The 27,246-nt window shown below is 37.7% G+C and overlaps 3 protein-coding genes across 3 annotated transcripts; 2 read left to right on the forward strand and 1 right to left on the reverse strand.

Annotated features, from left to right (window-relative positions):
* The first annotated feature begins 10,640 nt into the window (after positions 1–10,640).
* Positions 10,641–12,113, forward strand: LOC117569768 (uncharacterized). Its single transcript, XM_034251061.2, has one exon. It carries the CDS (start codon positions 10,738–10,740, stop codon positions 11,608–11,610), a length of 873 nt encoding a protein of 290 aa, XP_034106952.1. The 5' UTR covers positions 10,641–10,737; the 3' UTR covers positions 11,611–12,113.
* Positions 12,114–22,463: 10,350 nt separating this feature from the next.
* LOC117569782 (uncharacterized) lies at positions 22,464–25,159 on the forward strand. The gene is made up of 2 exons (XM_034251083.2): positions 22,464–24,758; positions 24,822–25,159. The coding sequence occupies exons 1-2, from the start codon at positions 22,575–22,577 to the stop codon at positions 25,059–25,061; spliced, it is 2,424 nt and encodes an 807-aa protein (XP_034106974.1). The 5' UTR covers positions 22,464–22,574; the 3' UTR covers positions 25,062–25,159.
* On the reverse strand, positions 25,133–27,231 carry LOC117569783 (probable serine/threonine-protein kinase clkA). The gene is made up of 2 exons (XM_034251084.2): positions 26,799–27,231; positions 25,133–26,729 (listed from the first exon to the last, which is right to left on the reverse strand). Exons 1-2 carry the CDS (start codon positions 27,128–27,130, stop codon positions 25,133–25,135), a joined length of 1,929 nt encoding a protein of 642 aa, XP_034106975.1. The 5' UTR covers positions 27,131–27,231.
* Between the last annotated feature and the right edge of the window lie 15 nt (positions 27,232–27,246).

Raw genomic sequence — 27,246 nt, forward strand, 5'->3', positions numbered from 1 at the left:
GGATTAAGTCATCCATCAATCGACACATTGTGGATGGAGCATTACATAACCCAAAAGGCATGACGGTAAACTGAAACAGCGAACGACCGGGAACAGTAAAAGCTGTTAACGGTTTGGCTTCATCAGACAACTCAATTTGCCAATAAGCGTCTTTAAGATCCAACTTCGTAATTAAGTTAGCTTTTGGTAAACGAGAAAATATTCCTTCTATACTCTGTAAAGGATAAGCATCCTTTTTCGTTACTTCGTTAAGTTTTCGCGCATCAAGACATAATCGGACCTTATTTGGTTTCACCACAAGACGAATAGGTGAGCTCCATGCTGACTGTGACGGTTCAATGACTCCTAGCTCTAACATACGATCAATCTCTTTGTACATCAACTTCTCTACAGCTGGACTAATTGGATAGTTTCGTTGCTTCACCGCTTTAGCATCAGAAATATCTATATGATGTTTAATTAACGCAGTTCGTCCGAGACCTTGCTTTTCGAAATTCGGAAATAATGCTTTGACCGCTTCCAGTTGACGAGATTGCAAATCGGACAATGGATAGTGATCTTCAAATTCGATATTTTCAGTTTCTTCTTCAGAAATAGAGCTAATAATTCCAGGTGCTAATGCAAAAATACGCCAAAAATCTATGCCAAGAATTAATCGCTGAGCTATAGAAGGTATGACATACAAGTCAATATCTTCTTGCTGCTTCTTATATTGCATGCTCACTCTCAGAATTCCGAGTACCTGATGTGGTTTGGCATCTGCGGTACGCACTTGCGATTTAATGGGTTTAAAATTTTGGTAAATCAGAAAAATTTTCTAATGCTAGCGACGATCCAATGCAACTAATGTTGGCTCCGGTGTCGAGCAAACCAAATTCGCTAAAAGATAAGAACGCGACTTTCGCGTAACTACGTCGATCCGACTCATTTTGAAAAACTGTTGAGATAACCAGTTTCTTTTGTTTCTTTATTTTTTCTATAATATTTTCGCATACGTAAGGTATTACGACGGCTCTTAACTAAATGTGTTCTAAAAATTCTATCTCTTACTAAATTATAATTTCTTAATCTTTCATGGTAAGGTAAAAATCTTAACATCGTGCGTTCATCACCGATGTATCCTTCATTTTCTCTAATCTTAGGTTCTATTTTATTACCTATCTCTACTGTCGGGACATCCTTCCTGCATTGAATGCCCCGGATTGACGGTTTTCCGACCTCTGTTTACAGGTTTGACAATTCGGCTTGTATACCTGAGGAGTACCGCATCCGTAACAAAAAACTCTACGCTCATTTAAGCAATTCTCCCAGATGTGTCCGGGGATTTCACAGTTCCAACAAACTAATTTAGAAGCAGTTCCTCGCTTTACTTCAGCTATCTCTGCCTCGACCTCAGAACTAGACTCTTCTTCGGGAGCAGTTTCTTCCACAGCATAAACTCGAGAAGTTTCTTTGGCCTTAAAGATACTGATCGATTTTTTCCAACTTCCTGTAGAAAATTTTCGCGTTTTTGTACCAGACGACGTAAAGCGGATATAGAAGAGACTTTCTCAAACAATAACCTGTCTTTCATATCTGTTAGCAGATTACCTTGAATCATTTCCACGAATTCGTCTTCTGGAAAACTGACCGACAACTTATCCATAAGCTTACATATGTTTTCATAAAACGAATCAAAGGATTCGCCAACTTTTTGTTTACGAGCTCTTATCTGTTCTCGAAGTTCAGTGACAGAACGGCTCTCGCGATATTGCTCTCTTAACTCTTCACAAAACTCTTCCCAAGTGAAGGTTTGAACTCTTCGATGGAAACGCCAAAACCAACTACTGGCTTTTCCATTCAGTAATAAGTGAATATGTTTGTTCAATAATTGAAAATCATTGTTTAAGTTTTCTCGAGTGAGAATGTTCACTCTATACAAAAATCCTTCTACCGATAAACCTTCCGACGAACCATCAAAACGAACACCCCACTTTTGTAACATATCCGCAATTTTATGTGTAGTCAATAGTGGACCCAAATTGGTGTTACGTGAGCTTCTCTGGCTGGACGATAACCCTTCCACGGTTTGATCTGCTGCTGCTGCAGTTGCTACTATCAAACCTGAACTATTCATAGAAGCGATTACTCGACTCACCGTTTCTCTTACGATTGATTGTATATCTGGTTCTGGAGTTTGTATATTACGACGACCATTATTTGGCCTCGAAGGCTGTACTGGTCTAAATGGTCTGCCTCTTCTTCGAGGTGCATTTCCCCTTTCATAAGCAGGCACTTTTGGTCTGGCCCCCTGATTGTTGGGCGTACTACGAAGTGGAGGATTCCTCTCAGTACTTGTACTGTGTGATTGATCGATATTACTTCTCGCTTCTTCATCGGCAGCTGACAACGCTTGCGCGGCGTCAAATTGACGTTGCAATGAACGTGTAACGATTTGCGAGACTACGGGTGGATTTGGTTGCGTAGACAATTGCGATTGCTGTTTGGCATTAGGCGAATGATTTCCTACAACCACTTTCCATTCGTTATGACTAACCTTTTTCAAACAACTTGGACACTCTTTAATACTTTTGATTCGATTTTCTAGACAATTTTTGTGAAACACATGACCACAATTAGTTATCGCACAAGGTTGTGTATCCGACATGTGTTCACTGCAAATAAGACAAATATTTTCAGCCGCTTCTGCTGGTGGCAGTGGCTGAGGTTCTTCAAAACTACGTGTAACGGGCATATTTCAAATTTAGATTTCCATCGACATTTTTGGGAGACATAAATAAAAAGGAATTTAAACTTTGTTCCGACTCAACAGTGGAGGATTATTAATATGGGCTATTGAAACTAAACTTTGTCATTTTTGATACCTGATTACATCGAAGGCTTCTTCGTATTCTTCGGACAACGATACGCCTATGCATATACTATTGTATTCCAGAAGAAAGCGGAGTTACAATCGATCTTCATCAATGCGATACCAAAAAAGAGCAAAAGTTACTAGAAACTAATAAATTATTTGAACTATTAAGCAATCTCAATACCGATAATTTTGGTCGATAATATTCAAAGATTCAAATATTCGAATTCCGAAAATGTATAAAGAGGTATTACTTAAATTGCTCCAACAATTTATAAGACCTAGCGAAAACAAACGAGCTTGGTATTGAAGGATGTAAGGCTCTCGATAATCGATAACAGAATTACACAAGATAATCCTTAAAAGATGCAAAGTGCGATTCGGTCGAGTAATTTCACATACGTAAGATTAGTCAAAGTCCAGAATCGAAGACACTTTACTCCTTCTGCCCTACTTCCATCAAAGTAGGCCAACAACAACCTGTATCAGATCTTCCGATGCTGTTACAAGTTTCACGATGCTAAAGTTGTTGCTGCCCCACGTTGGGCGCCAAAAATTTATGTGACGTTGCCAGTCTCACATTGGGTTAGCCAACCATTTATGACGGCGTTGCTAGACCCACGATTGGGCGCCAAAAAAATTCCTAAGAATAGTCAGCCCCGGATGTGAGAAGACGGTTGCAAATATCATTCACAACCATCTCGCGTGCAAGCATATAGCGGAGCGGGACCCATTGAACCCTTAGCTCTTTCGGGATTGTGGGGTGGGTTTTTGCTATGCTTTACACGAAGCCACGAAAACTTTATTATTATAGAGTCCCTCCTGATTTCTAAAAAAAAAAAAAACACATGAGTCGATCCTCTTATCAATAATCTAATCCGACTCGAATCTACAATACGACTCGATCTGAATACTGCCAATATCTAATAAACAATAAAACAAATGCAGGCACACTGTTGAAATTCGGACAAAATTTAAGAAAAAGCAGGGGTGGTCTTATAAGATGTTAACGGCCACACCCTGGTCTATACCCACCCAACCATGGTCATAAGATGAAACGTTTTTATGACCCCAAAACTATTACAACTCCCCCTTTATTTTATGCTCCCATGTCTCCGGAAATCAGAACAAAATCTAGAATTTCATTATTAAAGTCCAATGACTCAAAGTTAACATCAGTATTTATTTATAACAAAAGCAAAACCATTTGTTCAAAATTTAATTAGAATTATGACGATATAATTATTTCCATAATTTTCTTTATAGGGCAGTTATTATAATCCAATACAATATTATTTTTTTATTAGCAACGGCTACTACTCATTTACAATAATAACTAAAAAAAGAAGCAGATGTGATGACTAATAATATTTAATAAACAAACAATAATTCATAAGCAAACAAATTTTGGCAACTATTTTTGGATGCGCGCTTTAGCAAACATGAGGTTTTTCTATTAAATTTACTATTTTTACTTTAAAATCTTTATTTTCTTCTCAAATCGTTATTTTGTATTTTTAATATTTATTTTATTTTTATTGTATTGTGAAACATTTTTTTTTTTAATTATTTTTGATATTTATTTTTATTTATTGATTTTTTAATATCTCAACCACTTTTATAATTTTTATTTATTGATTTATTTTTTTTTTTTTTTTTTTTTTAATTTAATTATTTTGCAATATTTTAATCATATTTAAACAAAAAAAAATTGTATTGAATTTATTTTTATTTTTGGTTTAATATTTTTACTCATGTTTAATATTTATTTTATTGTATTTATTATTGAATCATATTTATTATTTAATTTTTATTTATTTTATTTATAAGTTTTATTATTTTATTTTTAATTGTTATTATTTTATTTATTTTTACTTTTTATATTTTATTTATCCAAATTAATATTGGCTTTTTTTAATTTAATTGTAAATCATGTTCAAACCACTGTGCTGTACCAACAAACAATAATAATAGTGACAATATAAGCGGAAGCAAATCAGTACTAAAAAGGTATAGGCCTGACCCAAAAGTTAGGGTATCAGCCGACAGCTCATATGCTGTTTGAAGCTTTCGCAACTGCGAAGAAGTATGAAAAAATACAATGCAAGCAAAACTGTGGGCAGCTGCTGCGTGGCCGAACAGGCACCAACATATGTATGTATGTATGTAGGTAATTACATATGTACGAATATTTATGTTATAAAACTTCTTTTATGTATTTTTATTTCGGACACTCGGACTTAAAACTTACCCGACAGAACTCCACGACGAAGGCCTTCATGATGTTGTTGCTGTTGGCGATGATGATGTTGATGATGATAATGATTTTAATGATGATGATAATAATGATTGTTTATATACCTTAAAAGGTATATACTTTTGTTTGGTTGTTCACATACACACACATTGTCATAATTATTATTGTTTTGCACAGGGTTTTATGGTGGCTTGTTATTATGTACGAGATTATATTTGCATTATTTATTTATTTATATATATTTTTTTGAAATTATTGTGTTTCACGTTGGATATACCCTTTAAGGCCTAGGGCAATAATGGTAAACAAAGCAAAGCAAACAAAAAAAAATAGCGCAAAAAAAATAAGTGCCAAATTACAATTGATATTTCTCTTTACTTTTCGTTATCTTTTTCGTTACTTATTATTTTATATGTATGGCAACTAAATTGTTGTTGTCAATATATTAATTGACGGCAAATGCAAATCTTGTTGCTTTTTATTTGGGCTTTTACCCCTTTTCTTATTGCCTCTGTGTACAACTATGGTATGACCTTTTAATGTTAACAAACTTATTTTTGTCATACTATTATTCACAAACTTGCACTACACATCTTCACTAGCACTGGCACTGGCACTGCACTGCTGCTGATGCTGCTGCTGCTGAGTGGAGACGGCGAACGATAGAAGCGGCAAACGAGAGAAGTGACGATTCTGGTACAAGAGCCTTGCGCGGCTCGGCACAGTGGTGCAAGAGTGATCTGCCCAGAGATGCACTGCACTTCACTGTTGTTGCTTTTTGGTTCTGCAGGCGGCAGACCAGAAATTTAAAAAGGCTTCCGGCACGAAATAGTCGGCCTCCGCTGACTAACATGCGCCGGAATTGTGGAATTCAAATCCACTATAGGTGTAGAATTTTGTCTATCCGTATTATTTAATAGAAAATAATGACGGCTTAGACGAATTTTCACAATCTACATATGAGAAAAAATACGAAGTTAGGACCAATGTAAAATTTCATTATTTCATAGAAATAATTACCTTTGCGTAGCAAGCGTAACGAGCTGGATTCTTTTCTTTGCTCAAAGCAAAGAAGCATCGATGGATGCTGATGATAATGACAGATTATGTTTGTCTTTTATATTCTGGTGATGCATGTGTTTTATATATTTGTTTTATTAAAAACACCATCAACCAAGAATGCATCCGTCTCTGATCGTAGTCCAATAAGAAAAGAATGAGAGCTGTCGTTGCCAAAGTGACAAAGCTCGTCTCCTTCTCCTACGATCTTTCGCTAGACAATTCACCACGGAGAGGAAATTTAATTTGCAGAGGTGTATTGTCCCTTTATCGTGCCATGGTTTGTGTCTTCGCTAACTTTGCGCGGCAAATTTAAAATCTCAAAAAGAAAGAGATTTTACGCCCAATTTTTTTATTTGCGACCATTACAGCTATCGCAGTGCCTCTTGCATACAGATACAAATATAGAGGCGAGCATGTATACGTATACGCATACATACAACACATACATAGAAAGCGTTTTTGCCCATACAAAACTATTTCTTTAATAACTTCTACAATTTTTAACTGATCGCAACCAAATTTTCAGCAATCATAAATGCTATAGTTATTATTGTATATACCAAAATTCGCAATTCTAGCTTTACAATTACGCTTGTTATTCGATTTTTTTTGATTTGCGGGGGCGGAAGTGGGCGTGGCAAAAATTTGAAACAAACTTGATCTGCGTGCAAACATAACAAATGCTGTCGAAAAAAAATTATAGCTCTATCTCTTATAGTCTCTGAGATCTAGGTGTTCATACGGACGGACGGACAGACACACAGACGGACAGACGGACAGACGGACATGGCTATATCGTCTCGGCTGTTGACGCTGATCAAGAATATATATACTTTATAGGGTCGGAGATGCCTCCTTCTACCTGTTACATACATTTCCTGCCGGCACAAAGTTATAATACCCTTCTACCCTATGGGTAGCGGGGTATAAAAAGTGCGGATCAAATGGTTTTATTTTATTTAGTTGTATTTCATTTTATTTTGTTGTACTTGTACTTTGCTTTCAGTTTATTTTATTTACACTTCTGCTTAACATTATTGTTTCAAAATCTGGCAAAATCCTTTGTTTTACTGCTTATTGCCAGCAAAAGTTTCCTTGAGCAACTTTTAAGCTTGCTTAAGGCACAGGACGAACAGGAGCAGAATAAGCTAAAGAGCCGGAGAGTAAAAGACGGAGAGCTGAGGCAGTCAGATTCAGATCTAGCGCATGTTTTGAGCAGTTTCGTCACGGCAGCTCTCTCTTTTACTTCTATACTTTCTGTCTCTCTCTCTCTCTATCTCTCTCTCTCTCTCTCTCTCTTTTCGCATATCCCCATTGACAGTCAGTCGCATCCAATTTGCAGTTCATCATCTGTCCCGTTCCTGTCAGAGGCAACTCACAGCAGGCAACAGACGTCGACTGTTGTACGCAAATTTTGACAGTGCGCCTAATTGAGCCGCAAACAGTTTTGACATTTGCGACCGCGCGCCGCATTTAATTTATTTTAATTGAAACGGCCACGCGAGTTAGCCGGCCTAATCCTCTAGCTGGGCAGCTCCACTGGTAGTTGAGAGTCCAAGAGCAGAGAGCAGAACAGAGCTCAAAGTTGAGGCTGCAACTGAAACTGAAACAGAAACTTTTGCAAAGTTGCTTATTGGGTCAACTTTTGGCTGACAGCTTGTGATGCTCGGCCCATCAAGAAGTGGGGAGATGGGAGATGGGAGATGGAAAACGAAGGCGCAGTTGAATGACAGGGTGGGAGACCAGAGGCAACCAAAAGGGAATCAGAGAAGCAAAGCGAAACTATTTTTACAGCCGACTCGCTAACAAAGTATCAAATTTTTACGACGATGCATTAAATTAAAAAGTTTTCGCCTGCTTTCCTTTGCTCCAATCTCCAATCCCCCGTCCATTGATACCCTAACAGATGGGTCGTAATCATTTGATATAGAACTTAGCTCATCCCAGAACTGAATCATCTTGTAATTTATCAGATAGTCGTAGAGCTAAGTCAAGACGCATTGAATCGCATTTAATAATTATCTTGATCAAAAATGCTCTTGATAGGAAGAGCATTCAGTCTCAGTCTTTAGTTGCCACACTGTTGATTCACATTTGAGTTGCTTTTCCGGCAACATCGACGCTGGTTCGCTTTTAACGACTTTGCATTGGTTTTCATTGCCAAAAGGCCGCCCCAGCTTTTGCATGAAGGCAGAACACACAACGGTTTCAAGTCTGAGGCTGAGCGTTGGTCTGAAGTCTCGTTTTGCTTTTATGGCTGACAACATATTCGCATTCCATTCCATTCATTGCATTCGAATCTCACATCCTTGGACTTTGGCTAATTGTTGCGCTGTGGATTTTACGGCACTTTGAAAGCCGTTAATTCCCATTTTATGTACTTAATTAGTTTCCTGGCCCAATTTTATGACGCACTTTGAGCAACGTCTCGTAAATTTTGATGATCGATTTGCATCGATGCCCAAAGTTTGAAGTGCTCAGCGAGAAGATCCAAAGATGAAGCCGAAGACGCTCGACCAACTTACAATTTATTGCTCACACATCGTACAATAGATCTGCTCAAGTCCAACTCCATTTTGATGACATTTTAATGTTGGTCCTAAGTCATGTTAACTCTAAGGACTTGAGCAGTAAAAATCCTATGAAGCTATTTCAGCATAAATCCTTTTCTTCAAATGTATTAGATTAGCTGTTGGGCTGTGATATCTTTACTATTCGATTTTTTTCGATTTGCGAGGACCGAAGTGGGCGTGGCAAAAATTTAAAACAAATCTCATCTGCGTGCAAGTATTAAAAGTGTTGCCAAAAAAAAATACAAATCTTACAGTCACTGGGATCCAATGTTTCATACGGACGTACAGACAGACAGACATACAGGCGGATAGACGGGCATGGCTTTATCGTCTCGGTAATAATCAATAAGTGAAAGGGTCTTGGATCAACTTGCTTGTTTTAATCATTTCATAGTATATTTTGAATATGGTAATCTTGACAAATGGACAAATCCTCCAGGAAGTAATTTGACTTTGATTTGAAGTACTTGATATAGCCTTGTTTGGATATCTCAAACTACTGTAAACAGTAAATGACTTATTCCTGTTTACACAAAAAGGAGGCCTCATAAATATGCAGTAAGTATCTTTAGCAGTTCCATGTTCGAGAATTGTATAGTACAATAATTGAAATCGACATTAGACAAAATTACTTAGCTCGAATGCAAATTTGGGGCCAATTGCGATGCAATTAACCCAGATGAAATAAGTTTGTAAACAAGTCTTAAGGCATGGGTTAGTGGGCGTGTCTGGTCTATGTTTGTGTTTACGTCTGTCCCTCGTTTGGCGTTGCTTGTATTCAGTTATCAGAATCAGAGCTTAAGTGCACACAGAGACTAGATACAAGCATACTCCTAGTGGATTTGAGGCAAGTTAATGGTCCATGAAATGCAACTACAAGTGCACGCAAAACTTAAAGGGGAGAAGGACCACGATGGCATAGGGAGTAGCAAATGTTTTGCATTTAGTAATGCCTTCGATAATTGCACAATGCCATACAGCATACGAATCATTGATCCAATGCTTGCAATACGCTTACAATGCCAACTCACAAGGATACATCTATCAATGTGTCGACAGAATTGGTGAATCGATTAACATCATGTTAGAAGACATTGTTGTCTACTCATATACATACTACACATATATACATTTGCCTTCATTTCTGAATGTGAATGAGGTCATTCATTTATACAAAGGCATACATAAACGTGACCTGACGGAGGTTAGTTTTATAGTCATTTAAGTATTAAACAGAAAAAAGTTGTATGTACGTGCATTCGACGACTTTCATACATTTATTCCAAAACTAAAACAGTTAACACTTTTCATATATTTACACATAGATTTTTATACAGAGGGGTATTAAAACTTTGTGACGACAGGAAATGTTTGTAACAGGTAGAAGGAGGCATCTCCGACCCTATAAAATACATATGTTCTTGATCTTCGTCAACAGCCGAGACGATCTAGTCATGTCCGTCTGTCGAATGAACACCTAGATCTCATAGATATAGCTCTACTTTTATTTCTTTTTTATTTGTTATGTTTGCACGAGATAAAGTTTGTTTAAAATTTCCAACAATAGTTATTTTAATTATTAAAGAGATACTTTGTATTGGTAAAAACCCCTACTTTCTTTGGCTTACAATCTGGTATATTTTGCACTCTATACCAAATATACAATTTGACATGTTTTTTAGTATTTTGTGATATATTGTTTTGGTATATTTTGAGAATATTACCGAAATATTCACTTTTTACTCAAAATGGGTAGCGGGTATCTCACAGTCGGGCACACTCGACTGTAGTTTTCTTACTTGTTTTTAATTTAAGATGTTTTAGATGCCTCTAAGCCATGATTTATCTGTAGACTCAAGTTGCACTACCCTAATACGCTAGACTTACATAGATTTTAATGTCCAACATGAACAAAATTTCTCAATTGAGTTAAACTTTTCGGTAAAAATTTATTCAAAATTTAAAATAAATACTTATGAAAATATGGGACAATGTCGGCAAAACATCCGTTGAAGTTGGTTGCCTTACGAAGTCGGAATGACTTACTAAGCAAGCGCAAGGGGTATTCATTCTGCCGCCTGGGCATGCTCGGTATGAATCCCGCGCGAGGCGGCCAAAACAATGCCGTATCTTTGGCAGCATCACAAAAGCCGGCAAGATGGCATCTTCAAGTTGATGTTGAACGAGCGAAAGAAGATCCTCAGATATCGTTACCCTTACTTATGTACGTGTACAGTCCTTGGCATTTAGTTATTAACAAATTCAGCCTATGGAAACTAAAAATATTTTGGGACTGGGAATTTTCCGAACTTCAGTTCATCGAAAACGCTAAGCATGCAGTGGTGCTCATCACCAAGCTGATAAATAAGCAGCGTGAACAGTACATTAAGCAATGCACCACTCCCATGGGATACAAACAGATCCTGCACGATATTGGCAAGTTGCATAGACCGCAGACACAAGATTGGCCAAAGAAACTTTTACGCTTCGAGAAACGACACATTCGTCGGGCTATTATATTGAAGCTGCAACAATTGTCCCATTACGATCATAAGTTCGCCTTTGTTGATGTTGTCTTTTTGGCGTGCAGACGCGCCAATGACTTTGACTTGACTTCAGATATTGAAGAGATGGCTGATTTAATTAATCGGTTCGCCAAGAAGAAGAAGCACTTTTTGGTACCTTTTCCAATTGTGTTTGCCGAATTCTTTGTGCGTTTTCGAAGGGATTATTCGATGCCAGCATCGAAAAGAACAGGTCAATGGCTGGTCTCTACCTATAAAATCCTTAAATTGGACATGCTTAATTATCATCCCGAGTTCAGTGCCGGAAGTCAGTCAATCTATCAGTCTCAACCTGCATGAATTCAATACAGTTCAATATATAAATAGAATCTATCTGCTTAACTCCATGTTAAGTTAAATGAAAACCACCCAGCACTGATGCGAAAAGTGTTGAAGTGCTTCACAATCCTCTTTATAATGAGCTTTGTTTTATACAAACTACGTAGTTGAGGGCAAAGTTTTGCAAGTAAATGCTGAAGCAAAAGTCCAGGATGCACCGTGTTAGCTGTCGTGGCATTCAGATGCTGGCAACTTAGTTGTCCTGTTGATAAGTCGGCGACATAGATCATGAATTTGTAATGCCAAACCACAGCCCAGTGAGTGATGGCAGCATGAGCAACAAGTGGACAATTGTATTATTACATAGTCCTTATGTTTGTTTAACTTCTTCTACATTCTTGCATTACCTTAGTATATACATATGTGCATACGGGTATGTGTCTCAATATGCAGCTTTTCTTGGCCACCCAAAGCTATAAGTCCTTTGGCCCATCAAGTGGTAATATATCTCTTCGTATCTTGCATATCACCAGGTGCAAATTTTTTGTTTAACTGCATTCAGGGAATAGATAACTTAGGGGTGGTTTTGGGTGGCTGTAACGCTTATCGAGGCACGTCCCCTACTGCAGCCTGCCGATAAGTTGAATTTAGTATGCCTTGCGGAGAAGGGGCGAAGAAGCTGTGTGTCTTGGTTTTCTTTTACTGCTCTGTTCGAGCTTTTGTGCGATATGGTTACATTCGACATTTTGTGGGTGCGGTTGCTCCTGCCACAGCACCGATTGTGCTGCTACTTCTGCTGCTGCTGCTGCTCCACTGCATTTGAGTTTAAAGCATGCAATTTTATGCTTTTAATTTTACGCTTAATAAATTTTGTGGCTTGGCACACAGCAATTACCCCAGCTGGGTGGAAAAGATGCTCGCATCGCCTTTTATACACAAATAATAATGAATTTAAGCAGCGTAGCAACTTTAATGATTACCGTCCATAAACTTAGCCAAGAATTAAATGTCCATCTTGTGGATAGCACTGGTTGTTTATCTCCATGAATCTCCTAAGATGGCAATTGTTGAACAATTGCAGTGAAGTTTCCTTTTGACAAAAGGAACTGGCAAGAGCTGCAATCCACACGCTCTCATATCATGCATCATTTGCTGTCAAGTTTTTAAAGTGAATAGTACTTGGCCAAGACAACAAACACACAAAGAAGAAGCAGTAGTAGCAGCGACAACAAGTTGGGCGTGTCGAAAAACTTGAAATTGTTTTCCAAATTGCAATGTCACGCTATTCACCCCGCCCACAATACTACACGGCTACAAACAGTGAAGGACTCGCAAAAGCTCGAAAGTTTTTTTCGGGGGTGAAATACAAAACTTGCCATAATACAAAAGATATCTATCGGTTTGACGAACTTTCTATATACTACGACATATACAATAAGTTCAGCTGAGCAGCTGCAGGATGGCATGGATATCAATTTATCAAAGTATTTCTTTGATAGGGAAATTCTTTAGCTTCCTAGCTTCCTTGATGGTCTCATCAAGGTTACTATCACTCACTATGAGTGTTGCCAACGCTGTTAAATAGTTTAAGCATCCTCAATAAGGTGAATGTCATACGGGGCGAATACTTCATTTTCGATACGTGCCACAATCAAATACTTACATGTGCGAATTGTTCAAGTAAATTGAGAAAAGTTGGACTAAGAGTGGGAGCGATGCGATGCGATAACTACGCTATTTGACAATTTTAAGCAATGACGTTTTTATTTTTGCACTAACATAAACTCGTTCGGACACCGACCGCTGTAAGGGGCAACAAAGCAAACCATGTCATTGACAAGGCACTTGGTGCAGAGCTCGGAGCCTGGACCTCGGGTGCATCCGCCTGCTGATGACAATGACTTTTTAAATTGTTTCATGAAAGTGTCAGCTTTGGTCAAAAAGTTTAGCAGCTGCTGGAAAATAAATGAGCGCTGGCAACTGCCAAGCGCCAGCTAACAAACATACTATACATACATGGCAAGCAAGGCGACCTGCAGCAAGCTGACCAATAGTTAACATCATGATGCTCATCATCATTATCGTTACCAGGCTACAAGGAGCAGCAGAGCATGAAGTGAAGGAGGAAGGGTTGCAATCGGACTTTATGACTTCATTTTACTCCTTTATTTCACCATCCCGTCTCCCAACTGTTACCACCCCGCACGCGTGCGGTCTGCACGCAGCTCGAATTGCAGGTGTGGCCACCACACCGCAGACAGCAATGTCAGCTGTGACTGCGGTGCAGTCAGGACACTGCAATTCGAACGCTTCGCCTGTCTCTCAGCCGACATCGACGTCGATATCAACAAACACACTATTAAATAGACATTCTTTGGCTTTCATAGCGCCATTGAAGTACAAAGTGCAACTCAGGTATGGCACTGCAAAAGGCAACAGCTAATACATTGCACTCAAAGGTAATGTAACTCATACGTTCTGTTGGACTCAACTAATCATCATTAGGGTGAGCTATTCACATGTTCACTTGTAAAGCTTTTGACTGCAAATAATGTACGTTGGCATTTTAAAAAGACAATTTTAGGTATTTTTATTTTTTATCTAGGAACTCAAAATTGCATTTCATTTTTAACCATTTGTGTCAGACTATAATAGTGTAACATCTAAAGTGTAGAACATTTTTGAAATTGCTATGAAAAATGGTTATGAATAAAACCTTTAACTTGCTCAATCAAATTTTAATTGCCAAAGGGTATATTTGATTCATTAAATGAAATTTTAAGTACATGTGTGATTTTTTTTTTAAATATAATGAAGCAGCTAGAAACAAAATATTTAAAAGTTTGATCGGATTTCCTGTTAAAAATTAATTGTTCTATGAAAGAATGTTTATACCTAAATCGAATCGCAAAAGTGATTATGTCCAAATACTCACAACCGAATAAGTAAAGATCAGAAAACTTGTTGCAATAAAAATACAATTCATATATGTCTTTAAGATTTTAAGCTTTCGACGAATATTTTCTTCGACTTAAAAGTAAAGTAAGTAGCAACAATAAAACTTTATAATTACACGCCGCATTGATGGAGTTTCACTTCTGGCCTGAATCACATGCATATGGTTATGTGTAAAGTAGTCCTTCAAGACGCACTCACTCTTGCTTCAGAACACAAGAAAACCTCCAGCAGTGATGCGTGTGCATAAAACTTTTGCAGTTCATGGGGTAAGTATGGAAAATATTTAAAAGAAAAGTTTGACTGAAGTACAAAAAATAAACACTTAAGAATGGCTGACGATAAAGACAACACCCGACTAACAACACTTGAAGTTTAAAAATACAAATTTGCATACTCCTCCATGTCTGTTTGTATAAATATTTTGGATCCCTATTCTCAAAAAAATTATTGTGCAAGAGTGATATTAATGAGATAATAGAGTACAGGGTATATTCGAATCGAGTTCTCTCGAGAGGAGACATTCATTCTTTAATAACCAAAAAATTAAACGCACGGCGTTTGAATATTATGTTTAATGAGCACTCGCACGACTAAAAAAGTTATGTGTAGAAATAACTATACATGCTCATATTTATGTATGTATGTGATGATGTGCCAACGTTCATGCATTCCTTCATGAAAAATTACTTTTATTTTAATCAGGAGCTACAGCAAAGTGAAATGGGAAAAGAAGGGAGAAAGGAGAGAGAGTTGATGTGATGGAGACGGTGCAAAAATAGTGCAAAAAGACGAAAAATTAAATTAAAAGCACTTTCGTGAATTTAAGCAAATAAAGTGCGTCGGTCACGTGGGCGTCATACCGTGACACTCACTTACATACATACACACACACATGCTTACACCTGGCTGCACTTTGAGGTTATGTAGCAAAATGCATGCGGTTTTAAACACGTGACGCGCAGCGGAGTTTCATTTTTTAATTAAGCTGTTTACATTTACTCGTAATGTCCTTGCAACGTTCCCCCGCTGAGGTGAAAGGTTGTTTATTTTTCGCCGACCGAAGAAAACACTGGCAACCAACCGACCTCAACCCCCACCCGCTGACGCCATTGTGGGTCAAGTGAACAGCAGAGCGTTTCCAACTGTCGGCAGTACAATTAAAAATGTGCAAACAAGGATCTCACTTTGCTTGACACTTTTCTAAGCGGTTCACACAAAGCAAATTCTAAAGAACTCAAACGAAATGCAGCTCGAATTGCAAGAGACCTTGCTGGACCCTGTTGAAGAGAAGACTCCTAGGCTGGTAATATCATCTAAGACTATGAGTGAACCTTAAAAACATAATTATAAAATCAATATTTTGAAATCAAATTATCCGCTTTAGTGTAAAAACTTAAATATTGAGCGAACAATATTGTCCATAAATACCTAAAAAAAAACATTTGAAAACTACAATCGAATGTGCTCGACTGTGAGATACTCGCTACCAATTTAGAATAGATTTAAACAGTACAATATTATGCTTAAATTATACCAAATAATATACCGCAAAATATAAAAATAAATGGAAGGTTATATTTGGTATATCAATGAAGTACTACATTTAAAATATACCGTAGGGATCAAAATATACCGGCTCTTTCTATTATACTCTTTGAGATCGAAGCGTATAGACACTAAAATATATATACTAGATGGGGTCTCTTACAAAGTTATATTCCCGTTTCACCCTATGGTTAGAGGGCATAAAAAGCTTTCTTCTGCTAGATTTACTTTATAGCCCTAAAGTTATTTTCGGTAAATTTGACTGTGAATAAAATGAACAAACATTTCGCAACAAGCTGAGTTGATCATTTCACAGCAATTGATTAATTACTGACTATTAGTTAAACCGAATATCTAATATAATCCCCACAACCGAATGTTATGCCTGCAACCTTTGCAAAAAATGAGAAGAATTAATTAAATTGAGCAGCAAAGTCAATTAATTGCAACATTTTTGGTTAATTAAAGCCATTGAAATATTTATGTATCGGCATGTAAAACGCCCTACGTTACGCCACATAATGCAATTAATTACAATGTATTTTCATTTTTTCACTTGAGCTTTAGTCTATACCCTATAGCTCTGAAGTTAATTGGTTGGGTGTAATAATTATTAGCATAAACTATCATTGTCATTCTTCATTAGAACACTCTGATCTTTTTGAGCTATGATAAGCGAGAAATGTGAAATTATATGTCACGCCTAGTATATATAATTATAGAGTATCATGAGTCGGTCTGCTAAGTTAAAATCATTTGCAATTGGTCTCAGGTGAGATAGCATTTAAATGAGACGAGCTTTGTGGAAAAACGTGTTATTTTATTACCATACGCTAAAATATAGATGAAAATCGTTTTTCCAATGAAACTGATTCATATAGACAGAAACCCAATAACAAGAAACTGGAAGTGGAAATAAGTGAGAACAACAGTGCTATGGAAAAGACGTACATATGTGGTTATCTTATACCTCTATAACCAACGTATGACATAAACATAATAAGCAGTATGCTTTAGAATTTCATTGAAAAGCAGCAGGGAATGATAATCAATATTCCTGCACTCCCCATGTCTTACGACTTTTTTCTTATTATTCATAGGATGGACTGTAAGTGTTCTCGACTGTGAGATGCCCTCTACTCATTTTGTATAAGAGCAAACTAGTGCGCAAAAATGCTACAATTTACCAAAATTCTAAAATTTAAATAATGTATATTTATGTAGTAGTGAAAATGTACCACAGAAAACTAAACATACCAGATTGTCAACCAAAGCAGATAAGACGTTAATTCTTAAATAACTTCTACAATATTTATCTGAACACATCCAATCGATTTTTTTCCATTTGCGGGACGAAAGTAGGCGTTGAAAAAATTTTAATCAAACTATCACAAAAACGTACAAAAACACCAAGTGCTGTCGAAAAATTACTATCTCTTATAGTCTCTAAGATCGAGGTGTTCATAAGGAATGTCGGACAGACATATAGATGGATAGACGGGGTATATCTCCTCGGCTTTTGACGCTGATCAAGAATATATGGGAGTACATTTATGGGGTCGTAGATGCCGTCTTCTGCCTGCAGGCACAAAGTTACAATATGTATATGTAGCTAGTATTAAAATACAAATTCATAATAATATTAAACAAAATAAGTAAGAAATCTACTGACTTCTATTATATACCAAAAGCTATACCACATATAGCTAATATATCATAGAATATATCAAAATATGCCAGATTGTCAACCAACGCAATAAATACGTGACAGCTTCAACTACTTTTTGACATATAATATTATTTCTTCAATAACTTCTTTAGTTTTTGTCTGATGTCAAATTCTCAAAAATTACAAGGACTTTAGGTTTTATTGAAGATTTTTTTTTTCAATTTCCGTGACCGAAAATGGGCGGGAGAAAATAAACTTAATCGGCGTGCAACAATAACAAGTGTGGTCAAAAATTGACAATGAAAAATTTAAATTTCTGTAGTCTTCGAGAATTAGATGTTTAGATAATTTGACGGACATCGCTATATTATCCCAGCTTTCTGGCTGCGTGGTACATAATACCATTCTACCCGTGGGTCGCGGTTTTGAAACTCTGTCAATTGAGCGTTCCATTGTTTTTCTTTTTTCACAAATCAAGTTTGTAGGAATAGGCGCTCATTGCACAAAGAATTAATGCAGGGCCCCAGTTTGGTATGTGTGCATTGGCATAAAAATTTGAGTAGTGCCGCATTGAACAGGGCAACCGATGTGGTTACTAACAAACACACACATCCCGTATGCAGATCCTTAACATTGAGGTAGGCTCTTGACCGAACCAACGCAAACGCTTTTTGCGCAAATTAGTCTGATAGGAAAACAAAAGCTGCACAAGCTCACCAAAATGGAAATGCAAATCGTAACCAGAAAAGCATTGGGGCCTTGGCAGCTGTGGAACCTTCACCCAGGCAGACAAACGTCAGAGACATCGATGCGGATGCTGATTCGGTGGCCTTCAACAGAAGCGATGGCAGCCACATTAGCAGCTCTTGTGGTCATTACCGCTTTTTGTTGTGCCCCGTTGTCCAGTACCCAGAGCCCTGAGCCGCGCATGGTCGGATCGCTTTCATGGACAATAAAAGACCGCCCGTGGTTTTTTGACCGCGCGTGCCTCGTGAAGCCTTTTGACGCATTTTTCGAACAATGAAAGCTCTTTTCAATAGTTGTTGTTGTTGTGGTTACTGCTGATGCTGCGATGCTGCTGCTTGGCTAACAAGCGTTGCCAATAGCCCATCACGTCTTGTCACACACATTCAAGCTGAAACCATCGCACACACAACAACATTTGCTATTCTGTGCCAATATCAGATTTTAGCACTGTCGCACATAGCAAAAAGAAAAAAATACAGTTATCATATAGTTGCCAAAGTTTTAAACCGATTTCAGTCACTTTTTTATAACACATGAGATAGAACTAATTGATGTAAATAACAATGATATACTATGAAATATCCTTCTCGGAATTTTAACGAAACTGATTTCAATATTTGCATTACATACACCTACACACATTCATATGTAAAATGTTATTAAAAGCATTAGAGAATTGCCATTTTATAAAGGGAAAGTTTCATTTTTAAATAATTGATTTCCACTTTATACTATCAAAGATAATAATGGTTCACCTATTTATTCCAATTGTGTAACATCTGCCAAAAACTATAAAACTCCCTTTGCCTGTTAGGGTGTTTAGGGGGTATCCATAATGCCTTGTACCGACAACAACTATTTGGCCATAAAAGTTTACTGTCGTATGCGAACACTGCACAATTTATCGCATAAACGGAGAACAATAAAAATATGGCAGTAATACGACTATTCTCCTGCAGTTGTGAGTGGAAAGAGTACAACGAGAACTTGTGTGAATGTGCATACATACGTACATATGTAATGTACGTGTGTATGTTTGTGTTGGAGCATAAACATAAATAAATGCATAAACTAACAAGAGCGATCAAATGCAGCATTGGCTCAAAACTAAAAGTCGCTACAAAAATGAAAATATTTTGCTGAAATAACAGCTGAAATGCCAAACAAATCCTCATGTAATCTCCCCCAGAGCGACACGACCATCATAGAGTAGGAAAAGTATCGCAATAATATGTTAAGTAAATACGGAAAAGCAGATAGGCAGAAAGATTGGAAGAGCGAGTGAGAGCGAAAGCGACAGCGATACAGAGAAAGAGAGAGGCTAAACAATAAGCCAAAAAGTACGCTTGATTAAGTTTAACTTCCGGTTTGTTATAAATTGAGCATTTATGTGGGATTTGTTTGCGAAAACAGTTTCTACTTTGTTGGGCAAAACAAATGTTTGCCAGTCGAAGGCAGCGGAGCGCCATCGAGTTGCCAAAATGCGGCGCATGTTCATATGGGCATCTCACAGCTCCTACTCTCTAACTCTCCCTCCATCTCTTAGCCCAAACTCCGGACAGACGACTACTCAGTGTGAGCACGCTTGTGTGTCTATTTCCGGCGGAAGTGGTGAATAAAACATGAAATGAAATAAAATCACAAGGCAACAACACAGTGCTAGCTGCCTGCTAAGTATATGTGACTATGTAATGGAAGGAGGTAAGAACTCGATGGCGTCGAATAACGTAGAGGAGAGGGCTGAAGGCAGAGGCCAGGGCTGAAAACATTCAGTGGCCAAAAGCGAACTTCCGTTCGCCCTGCTGTCCGTTAGATTAGTTTTGCTCTTTGAACGCCCAGCGTAAAAATGTCGAAATTATTCCAAGAGGCCAATCGAAGCAGCCAAAAAATTAAATAATGAAATATGTTGACTACAGATTTGTTGTAAACTTTTCTATGTATCCAAAATAGAACAACTCCGCACTGTTTGCGCCTACATCTGACAACCGGACAACTGACAACTCAGCAAACTCAGCAATGATATAAGGCATTTAATATCCGTAAATAAAATATTCAATTTCCCCATGACAAAACTAGGAAATAGGCAACAAGCTGCTAGTCCTTCCAGCCTGTCGTTCGTACCTGCGGCTGCCTCTAGCTATGATAACATGAATTGATTTGGTAGACAGCATTCATATTTTGCATTGGCATTGGCCACTTAATGACATCTGTACGTTGACCACAAGCAACTTCCCTTGCACTTTATTATATGAACCATAACCTTGTCGTGCCTCAACTGAAAGAACGCAAGCACTCAAAGAAGATGAAATATTTTACAAAATGGTAAATTAATTCACTCGCAATACTGATACAAGCTTTTTAAAAATGTAATAACTTAGACCAGAGAAAACAGAGCGCATATACATACATATGTATAAAGAAGAGTTACTCAAGATTAACAACACTGCAAAAAGGAACTAAACATTAATCTGACCACTTATGTTATTGAAACTTGCTTTCATAGTAAACATCACATCTCTTTTCAAGTTAGCCTCAAACCTTAAAGCATTGCATTTAACATAGGGTACTTCTGTTTAGGCTTACCTGGACTAAAATTGCACAAGAATTAATGTAATCTTTATTACCTAGAAGGAAGCTTTTCGGTAAACAGACAAGTAAAGCTCGTGGATTGTGGTCAAGCCAAGAGCTATTTATGCATTGCTAAAAGCCTTCAATGCTGCATTAATAACAATAGCTTCATAGCTGCATTTATTTTGGACAACAGCTAAGTCGCATTTAATTTGGAAAGTGCAAAAGGGACAGGAGTTAATGTCTATGCTAATCGACTGGTTAACTTACACGCAAATTATTTTAGAGAAAATTGCCAACTACTAAATACAGTGAATGCTAATCTGCAGAAGCACCTCAGAAATTGAATACTCAAATTTATTAGCCATTTATTTAGGCATTGTTGAACTTAATTTGGAGTTTTTTTAATATGCAAAAGTTCTATTTCTTTTTTTTAAAACCGCACAACGGTGCGGTATTGAACCGAATGTATGGGATATTGATTTTTCTCCTTATTTTCTTCACTTACGTTTGCTCTATTTTTAGTATTAGTTGAATCTTATTTCACATTTTTCTCGTAAATGCAGTCTTTCTATCTATCTTATAACTTATCTGGCTCGCCTCTTTATATTATATAATCAAGAATCTGTCATAAGCGCATAAAATATGTAAGTTGTTTTCTCGACGTGCATCAGTTATTTTTATTCGGCGACTATTGTTCCCCCACATTTAGACGCAAGATTCAAATATTAGATATATATTAATAATATTTTTGGATTTTTTATATAGTTTTTTCCAATATATATATTTTATACTTATTAATCTGTTAAGGGTTTCATTTCTTCTACAGATTCTATTGATCCTTACAATGAAGATACTTTACTCAAGACTTCTCTAATCGTAAATTTCACATCAGATAGTTGGTGTTATATTTAATTTGAGATTGCATGAATCAGAGATTTCTCACCTTTCTTACGAATTTTCGTTTTTTTGATCTCCTGTAATATTGATGCATTGCCAATTCTAATTTCACTAGTTGATGTTGACAACATCGGGTTAGCTACATAATTTTGTTGTTGTTTGTTTGAACGGAATTATTTTTTTTTTTAAGAATGACAAAGCAGAGTCATAACGACTACACCACCTAATGATGTAAAAAAGTTTGTTAACTTAAAGCTACAAACTCCAATGTTGTGATTCCTAGTTTTACAAATTAAACGAGATTTTTGTTCATTGCGTTGTCGGTACATGATGTTAAAAAAGAGACAGTTTACAATAATTAATTAGTTCTTCAATGAAAATGTTTACAAATAAAATACAAGTCTCAAATGAGTTTTAAAATACAACTTTCGCAGATCATAGTAGTTCATCTCCAAAAAATGTTCTTTAGAAAAAGAATCAAGTTAGTTTTTCTATTCATTGAAAGCTAGAGGACGAGAAATTCTATTTCTAACTGATCGACGGCAGAATATTTAAAATTTTTGTATATTCCAAATTATGTGTATTAACTATATACAAAATGGGTCAAATTGATTCTCAAAATAAATTGGATGAGTTTCAAAAGTTACTCGACGTTCCCAAATGGTATTTGGGCTTATCGGATTATCAGGAAACTACTATCAAACAGTTCGCAGACGATTTGCGCGATGACTTCGAGCAAGGTACGAGCTTTCGTATTGAAAAAAGCTTGTGTCGAATTGGCGTGAGTCCATTGATAAGCAAGAAAAAGATTCGGACAATGGTGCAACTGAGCCGTGGAAACGATCTCGCCTTCCTTTTCTTTATACTCGAGGGCTACTACATCAGTGAACGAAAGAATGGCGAATACTCAACCAACGAAAAGTTATTGATGATGACAATGGCAAAAATAGATTTGCTCCCAACGTTACGAGAATTGGATCGTATACTGCCTCCACCGCAACTCAGTGCCTTAGATTTGAAGCGTCAGCAGATTTCTGAGGTGCATCATCAAAAGACAACCAATTCGCAAATATTGCCTTTGAAAAGCTCAAAGAAATCACAGAAGCTTCCCTACTTTCAGAAGCAACCTCGACCCAAGGAAATTGTGGTGAAATACACTAGTAAACCACCAAATCACATTGCCAGTTTTCCATTCTGGAGATTGAATCAACCACCACAATATGGCAGTCCAACTGAGCCACCGTGGTTTAGTGACTACAATTTGAATCCCGTTGGCCGCCTAGTCAAAAGTACAGTCGGGGAAGCTGTTGATAAGTACTTCAATCATCTGAACCAAATAAAACTTTTAGAACAAAAAGCCAGAGTTAGTCGCCGAGCTGCAGCGGCTTTAGAGAGGACAAAACATACCTTCACAGATGAGCCACAAATGTGCGCCTACCATCAGTCAATGGCGGGAGAAATGCAGCTGGTCAAGGACGAACTGATCGTGTTGGCACGGAATCGTGTAATGGAACTTCTGGATGTAACTATGCCATACCGAAAATTGAGAGAACGTCGAATACTTGCGCAGCTTGAACATGATGTGGATGTCTGCATGAAACGTTATGCTCTCAAGATGGAGCACACCACTGTGCACACGCTCTCAAAGTCCGATTGTGTGCTATGTCAGGCAAAGAGTGTGACCTTGCCCGTCCCAAAGCCGCAAGACAAGGAGGGTCGAGCTCTTATTGCCGAGACTCTTCATCTAGCCAATACTGATGTGACCAACAAGTGTGTGGGAGTTAGACTCTGTGGCGGCGGTCTGCGTCGGGAATCTGTTAACTTTGAGGGTGAACTTGATCCTTGCGAAAAAACACAACAAGTCAATGTGAAGATTTTTGATCCGGCAAATCCAAGTTGCAATTCAGGCAAAAAGAACCAACAACGCATATCGTTTCTATTGGATGATCGCAAAATGAAGCAGCTAAGAAAGAATCGGAAAGATCTACCCGTTGAAGTACGCTTCCAAGGCAAGCAGACAAAGAAGACGTTCTTTATGGCGCCCACAGATCACAAGCCGTATTTGTTTAAGTACAAACGCATTTTTAAGACAAACCAGGAGAAACCCCGCGATGTCAATAGGGTTATAGCCAAGGCCTTTGTAAAAGCGCTAAATGAAGAAGATTCACCTGATCCACCATGCGAAGAGCAACCTGCATATACATCCGAAGACGATGTCGATAAGCTGGCAACAGAAGTCAGCGGTTGTCGACTAACAAACAGTTGCTCGTCCACGGGAGACACCAGCGATCACAGCACCCATAGTCATGAAGATCGCAAGGCGGATATAGTAAATGCTGTGGTGCGCTGTGCCAAAGAAATCTGGATGAAAGGCGTAAATATTAAACGCTCTGAAATGGAGCGGGCTGAAGCGGAGAAAGCCATGAAGTCAACTGCAACTACCGAACTTAAATACGAAACACAAAATTTTGATCCTGATGACTCGGAACTGATGAATCGTATGCTGCAGGATGGCATGAAGGAACTTCGCAAAAATCAAAGATATGTGCTTGCCTCACTGCCCCATGCCCATAAGCTGCCGGTGCTTCAAGAATGGATTAAGCGACGATATGGCAAGCAATATACCGAAGCCGAGGTACAAAAGAGCATTCAAGAGTCGGTAAAAATATTTGAAATGATTACGATGCTGCAAGGACGACCACCATCTGCCGACCTCATGGGCATGGATCAGTTGCCTCTCGAGAAGGAGAACTACAACTATGCGAAGGCAGCAAAAGCTCTGGTAATTAATACATCGCATATTAATATTCTATTATTAATATTCGATTACTTCAATTATCCGCAGGGCGACAAGGTGAGATCGGCGTACTATCAAAAGCTGAACGATATGTACATGAATCACACAAGAGCCTGCTGGTATGCCATGGGCAACTATCAGTGTCCTGGCGGACCGCCCCGTAAAGTTTTCTACGCTTATATGTCGGCTAATACCCGGGACATTATGCGCAATCGTGTGTGGAACGGAGAGTTTAGGAACATTCGACAGTTCCGTGACAACAACAAAGAGCTCCAGAAGGGAAAGTGAACCATATAAATCGTCGCGTTCTTTTCTTCAGTGTGATGTAAATTTATTTTACAAAGTTAATGTGAATAAATTCAGTTTTTAATTTCAAGGTCCATTAATCGACAAGCACGCTTTCCTGACATCCCTTGACTCTCTATGTATTCGATAATTGCCCGCTTAGTTTTGACTTTTAGGCGGCGAACATCGAACTTAATTTTCTTGATGGGATGTTGGAAATGCAGATCCTCCGATTGGTAGATCATGTGGAACACCTTATGAAGCATAACACCCTCTAGCTGCAGCAAGCTGACTTGCAAATACGAATCGTATTCAAGTGTCATCGGCTCTTCGAGATCTTTGTCGTCGTCGTTAGCATCACTTGCCACATTCTCATATTCATATTGACTGTCCTCATAAGTGTGCGGGCTTTGATTAGCTCTTTCATATTCAATCCTTTCATTCCCGTTTCGGTTGCCCGAATCAACATTGCCATAGGCGTTGTTCCCATATTCGTTGAGGTTTTCCTCAGCTCCTTCATAATCAGTTCTTTCATAGTTATTCCCGTATCGGTTGACCGTATCAACATTGTCATAAGCGTTATACTGATATTCGTTGTTATTTTTATATTCGTTATTGTCCCAATATTGACTGTTATTCTCATGAGCGACAGCACCTTTATCTTTAACCCATACTTTGTGATCCGTTCCAAAAGCATTCCTATATTGATAGTCCATCACACGATTGTCATCAGCATTGTTCTCATATTCGTAGTTCATATTTTGATCTTCGCGGTTGTCATAAGCGTTGTTCAGGTGTTCATCAGCGCCTTCAAAGTTATTGCCATATCGGTTGTCCGTTGTAACATTCTCATAAAAGTTATTAACATATTCGTTTTTCCCCCAATATTGACTATTCCCATATGACATCCATATTCCATATGTGTAGTGGATATTTTGGTATCCGTTGTTATTCCCATATTGGCTGTACGCCTCACCATTATAAACAGCGTTACTCACATATTGATTGTTGTTATATTGATATTCGTTATTGACCCAGTTTTGACTGCTATTCTCATTAGCGCAGTTCATGTCTTCGACTGCGCCTTTATCTTCAATCCTTTCATTGATGTCCGTTTCAAAGTCATTCCCATATCGGTTATCCATATCAACATTGTTAAAAGCGTTATACTGATATTCGTTGTTATTTTGATATTCGTTCCTTTCCCAATATTGACTGTAATTCTTAAAAGCGACAACGCCTTCACCTTTTACCGATTCTTTGTTGTCCATTTCAAAGGCATTCCCATAGTCCTCCACACGATTCTCATCGGCATTGTTCTCATATTCGTAGTTCGTATTTTGATATTCGTTGTCCGTTTCAAACCTATTTCCATATTGACTGATCTCATTACCATTGTCAACAGCGCTACTCAGATATCCATAGTTCTTCCAGTGTTGTCTTTTGTCTTCAAGTGCGTTGTTCATGTCCTCATTTCTGTTAACTATAATGTATTGGCTAGTGTCTCCACCATTAGAGATATTTTCTTGTTCGTTGCGGTCATCTTCGCCTTTGCTTTCGCTTTCATCTTTATTTTCGTTGTCCACATCTTTATTCTCATACTCGTCACCGATAATCTCGTCGTCTCCGCTATCGACATTACTTTCCGCTCCTTCGTCGTTGGCATCGCACCTATTGAAATCGAAGTACTGCACTTTATCAATCTTAACTCCACTTCCGTGGGAACAAAAAGGCATATACTTTGCAACCAAGTCCTCAAAAATGGTCTCCAGCTTTTGAGCCATCACATAGCATAAATGATCAGGAGTGGTATACAAATAGGTATTTTCGAAGACTCTGCGCACATCAGTGACAAAGTGAAATGGGTTTAAATAATATTTTACATGGAGACGTCTTGAAATAGTCCCCAGGTCCAGAGGATACTTCACAATTTTTTTATAATCATCTAGTCCAAGAGTAGTCGGTTCCAGGGGGTCTTTAAATATCCAGTTTAGGTTCTTGTATTTCTTTGACAAAAGAGTTCGCATGATGTTCTTGCAGGACTGGAAATACGTCTCTTCCTTAGCTTCCATGTTAGAGAAATAACTTTAATTCTCAAATCCAATTCTATAATAGACTAAAGAAATTTATTTGATTTTGACATATGGAAAATTGTAAAAATAAAATATTGTTGAGGATTATCGATATA

Source organism: Drosophila albomicans, chromosome 3, assembly GCF_009650485.2.
Source record: "Drosophila albomicans strain 15112-1751.03 chromosome 3, ASM965048v2, whole genome shotgun sequence".
NCBI classification, from domain to species: Eukaryota; Metazoa; Arthropoda; class Insecta; order Diptera; family Drosophilidae; genus Drosophila; species Drosophila albomicans.

Coding starts and splice junctions, on each gene's coding strand:
- LOC117569768 (XM_034251061.2), top strand. CDS start 10,738: ATGTCGGCAAAACATCCGTTGAAGTTGGTTGCCTTACGAAGTCGGAAT.
- LOC117569782 (XM_034251083.2), top strand. CDS start 22,575: ATGGGTCAAATTGATTCTCAAAATAAATTGGATGAGTTTCAAAAGTTA. Junction 24,759..24,821: donor CGAAGGCAGCAAAAGCTCTG/GTAATTAATACA, acceptor AATTATCCGCAG/GGCGACAAGGTGAGATCGGC.
- LOC117569783 (XM_034251084.2), bottom strand. CDS start 27,130: ATGGAAGCTAAGGAAGAGACGTATTTCCAGTCCTGCAAGAACATCATG. Junction 26,730..26,798: donor TTTGAGGACTTGGTTGCAAA/GTATATGCCTTT, acceptor CGATTTCAATAG/GTGCGATGCCAACGACGAAG.